The 4502-nt window shown below is 24.7% G+C and overlaps 1 protein-coding gene across 5 annotated transcripts in view; it reads left to right on the top strand.

Annotated features, from left to right (window-relative positions):
- LOC111624127 (transmembrane protein 68-like) overlaps nucleotides 1-4502 on the top strand; it is a 30172-nt gene that overhangs the window by 9817 nt on the left and 15853 nt on the right. For all 5 annotated transcript variants that reach the window (XM_023366917.1, XM_023366919.1, XM_023366914.1 and 2 more), the window contains one exon: nucleotides 1357-1528. In XM_023366917.1, the coding sequence (XP_023222685.1) occupies nucleotides 1357-1528 (172 nt within the window). The remainder of the gene's footprint in view (nucleotides 1-1356; nucleotides 1529-4502) is intronic.

Raw genomic sequence — 4502 nt, 5'->3', positions numbered from 1 at the left:
ATATTTTTATAATTAATTTCTAAATTTTATAAAAAAATCTACAAATTTATGAAAAATAATTTATTAGTAATCAGTTTGTAAATCTGTGAATATAAATTTAAAAATAATAAAGATAATATTATAACTTAAATATTATATTAGTGATTTAATTATAAATTAAAAGCCTGTCTTGAAATGTTAAAACAAAAGAATATATATATTAAAAATTCAAATTGAAAAGAGTTTATTTATAAGAGTTTTGATAAGTTTAGATTATCATCTTCATGCACAAGGACAACTCTTTAAGTATAAATAATGAATATATATATAATATAAACATTAATTTTTATAAATATTTACATATATAATGTAATTAAATTTCTAAAGTCAAGTATGTAGAAAAGGAAAATACTTTTTTTCTAAAAAAATGATAATTGATTTGAAAAGTATAATATTAATTAATCATAAAATATAAAAAATTTATACAAAATAAATTTAAAGATTGTTTATTCTGAAAGTAAAGAGATTTACACTTTGAAAAAATTAAATTGCTTAAAAGTTGAGACTTCTAGAAGAAGGCTTTTTGTTACCTTTGAGATTAAAGATTTTTAGTATAGTAATTCTTATATGAGATAATAATTAAGTTATTAGTTAATTATCTTATTATCTTATTAAATAAATATTTATCTCTAATAAGACAAAAATAATTATTAATAGATCATTTTCTACTTTATATATAATTTTGTCAGTAATATTTACTTAAATCAAACAATTATGTGTAAATGATAATTCAATTGTGAACAAAGTTGACTATATTTATTTTTGACAGTGAAAATATACTATTTTAAGTATATTTTCATTTATTACACGAATATTTTATTACAAATATCACAGAAGATACTTGTAATAAAATGTTATATTTAATATCTATAATTTAAAGTTTGTAAATATCAAATTTTATACTTTTTCCATTTTTTTCTAAATAGTATACATTGTTTATAGCTAATAAATGTTGAAATATTTTTATTGAAATTATCAACAATTCTGCCATTATTAATACTGTACATTGACAGTTTAAGTAATTCAATTATATCTTCTTCGATAAAACAAATAATCTAACAAATTATTATTGTGCAAGAATAGGGTAACTTAATATTTATTTTTGCTGTCCATTCATGAAATATATATTAATTTATATTATAAAAATTAAATGAAAATATTAATAATATTTATGTCAAAAAATTAATACTTCTAGTTTTGTATTTTCTAAATTATGAAATCTCAAGTTTAGTAAAGTTTTTTTATTTCAAAATTAATATTTCCTTTTACGACAAAAATTGTATTAATAGCTTTAATAATCATTTTATGATTTTACAGGTAACTTTCTTACTTCCACTTGTGATAATATTTTTGCTGTATTTATCAGCTCTCTTTCTATATCTGTATCGCTATAGACATAGGCTGAAGGATGCTTATTCTAGGGATTTTTGGAACGGTGCTCGAAATACTATTGCTACGCTTTGGGGTGCTCACGGTTGGATTTGGCATGGTATTTAACGATTATATTCTTTTAACTGTGTATATTTAATAATGAATATATAAAATATTTTTAAGTGTAATTTTATTAAATTCTTCTATTATTCATAATATTACCCTATAATTTAACTTGTTCTCAAATTTTCCTTAATTTCCCTTCATGGCTTGAATTTTTTTTTTCAATTTTCAACAAGTAAATTTAATTTTTGGATTAAAATATTTAATTAATCCATATTCTTAATTATTATATCATTAGTTACATTTATCGTATCAAAAATGCTAAATTTAAAATACTTTACAATCTACATTTTATGAAATGGTAAATTATTGTCAAATTTATATGTAATATTCTCCAAATCATATTGTTAATTTGTTCCAAAAATCTTCATGTAAATTGATTAGTCTTATATAAGTAGGATATATTTTTGATGTGTAATTAGTTGTGTGATAGATAATAATCAAAAAGATATAGGTAAAACATATTAGGATATAAAGAAATTAACTTAATATTTTTAAAAATAACTGAGCTTTGATGCACTTTCTCTAATGATTTTTCCAGTCTGGAAAAAATTCTTTATCAAAGTTTATTGATAATTGAACTGTTGTAANTTAAATTATATCAACTTAAACCATTTTCTTTTTAAATGGTTTAAAGAACCCATATAAAATAAATAAAAAAAATTATATGATTTTTAAAGTAAACCAATATTAAATAAATTTCTTTATATCATAACTTGATTTGATTTTTTCGACTAATTCTCAAAACTTTTTGAGCGTACCATGTATTAAAATAGGTTTATTTAATATTTTATAATTCTTTAATTTTTCTGACATAAATGAAATTATTGTTTTTTGAGAACAAAAGAAATTTTTTAAAATTTTCATGTACATAATAAATTTTTAATTAAAATGCAAAATTATACAGTTATTGGCCATATGCAACAACAGAAAAAATGTATTAATTCAATATGTAACAGGATATACAACAATGGTATTTTCTACAATTTAGTCAGTTATTCAAATAATCTTCAGATCTGATGTTTTAGATCAGAACATTTGTTTACTAATATTGATTAGAGTCCAGCAAACTTGACTTAATCTGGACTGAGGTGATGAGTTACCGAAAATTACAAGTTTTATGACATAGTGATGGTGATAATCTAAATAGCAGAATTTTCATGAAGGTATTATATATGCAAATTCATATACATGTTACTGGCCAAACCCGTTTTCGGGCCAAACTAGTTTATCCTACGCATGTCAGGATATACTAGTTTAGCCTAGGATAATCTAGTTTGGCCTAAATACTTTAGGCTTAACTAGTTTGATCTAGGCCGAACTGATTTATTTACTACAAATTGGTTCCAGTGTAAAAAAAAATTATTTTGTGTAATTCGAAATGCCACCACAGTACACCCAATGGTTAAAATGTACCTAGGTAACCCCAATGGTGGTGCTTCGGTTAGGTTGGTTTAGTTCGGTTAACTACATTTTTAGTAGACATTTCCTTTTTTTTCTTTTGTTCAAGAACTACCGTAGATCAATAACTAGTGACGTTAAACAATGGGCGGCCTGCCGGCGGCTCCCCTCCAGGAGGAGTCTGCTGGGAGCAAAAACAGTCCAAAGTGTTGTCATTGGAGTTTAACCCACCACTAGGTACACTTTAACCCACCCTGTAAAAATAAATAAAAGATTAAATATTTTATATGTTACACTAAGAAACACAAACAAGTTCATTTTTAATTTTAGTTTGACTTTAAAAGTTATTTTTATTATTTTGTCTGAATTTTTGAAAATATTTTCGAAAGATAATTACCTTTAAAAGTGCATGGCTTACCAAATGATCGCTTAATAAAAAAAATACAAACTGATAAGTACTGATTAGCTTATTTTTATTTTATAGTTTTGTACAAGTGTTGTGTCACTTCTAATCAATATCATTTTTTATAATTAAGTAGACTATGTTTGATTAAATACAGTAGACCCCTATAACACTGTTGATAATTCCGTTTTATATGAATTCCATGTTGTATGGGTCACTTAGATTTTACAAATATGTATTTGTAAAATCTAAGTGACTCGTACAACATGGAATTCAAATAAAACAGAATAATCAACAGTGTTATAGAGGGGATCTACTGTATTGTTCATCTAATTGATTGCCTTTTAATTTTATTTTAACCATTAATATACTTAAATCAGGCCTGGCCAGCCTGCGGCCCGTCACATTAAATTATGTGGCCCACTAAGCGATATTATATATCTATTAAAACTTTCGTTTTCCGTTTTGTATATACCAAAACAATTAAATAAATGAAAATTTGCATGTGTCATTGTTATAACGTGCAAGTGTGAGTACAAACTCTTGGTATAACAATGAAATCTTATTCATTTTGTATTTGCTTTACTTTTTTTAAAAGCATGTTTACTTAAATTGTGGCCCATTGTAATGTTATGCTTGATCAAAGTGTCCCGCAAAACAATTTGGGTTGGCCAGGCCTGACTTAAATAATAATTCTAAATGAGTTTGGCCTAGGACAAACTAGTATATCCTGACACGCGTAGGATAAACTAGTTTGGCCTGAAATTGGGTTTTGCCGGTAACATACATATTAACTAACCACCAAAAGTGACTATTTCTGTTTGTAGTTAAATTTTAATTTTAAAAAATACAGTAGAGCGTCGATTTTCCAAAAGTCAATCATCCGAAAGAATTTCAGTCGGCAAATTTAAATTTTCGCCAGTGCTGTGGTGCTTCAATCTTTGGCTATGTCTTGGGCTACTCAAATATTTTACGTTTTTGATACTAAATTAACATCTGAAGTATAAGTTTTTTTTATTGTTTTTATACTTTTTCAATATATTTATTTTGTTTGTACAAAATAAAAAAATAATTTTTAACGATACAATAGTCTTTGTTAGGTTTAACATCGACGAAAATTCAACGCGAAGCGACACGCAACGGAGAAAAATTTCAACATGGGATA

This window comes from Centruroides sculpturatus, unplaced genomic scaffold (assembly GCF_000671375.1).
Source record: "Centruroides sculpturatus isolate CEXI.00-Female unplaced genomic scaffold, Cexi_2.0 scaffold214, whole genome shotgun sequence".
NCBI lineage: Eukaryota > Metazoa > Arthropoda > Arachnida > Scorpiones > Buthidae > Centruroides > Centruroides sculpturatus.
This window is presented reverse-complemented; position numbering and strand designations above follow the sequence as displayed.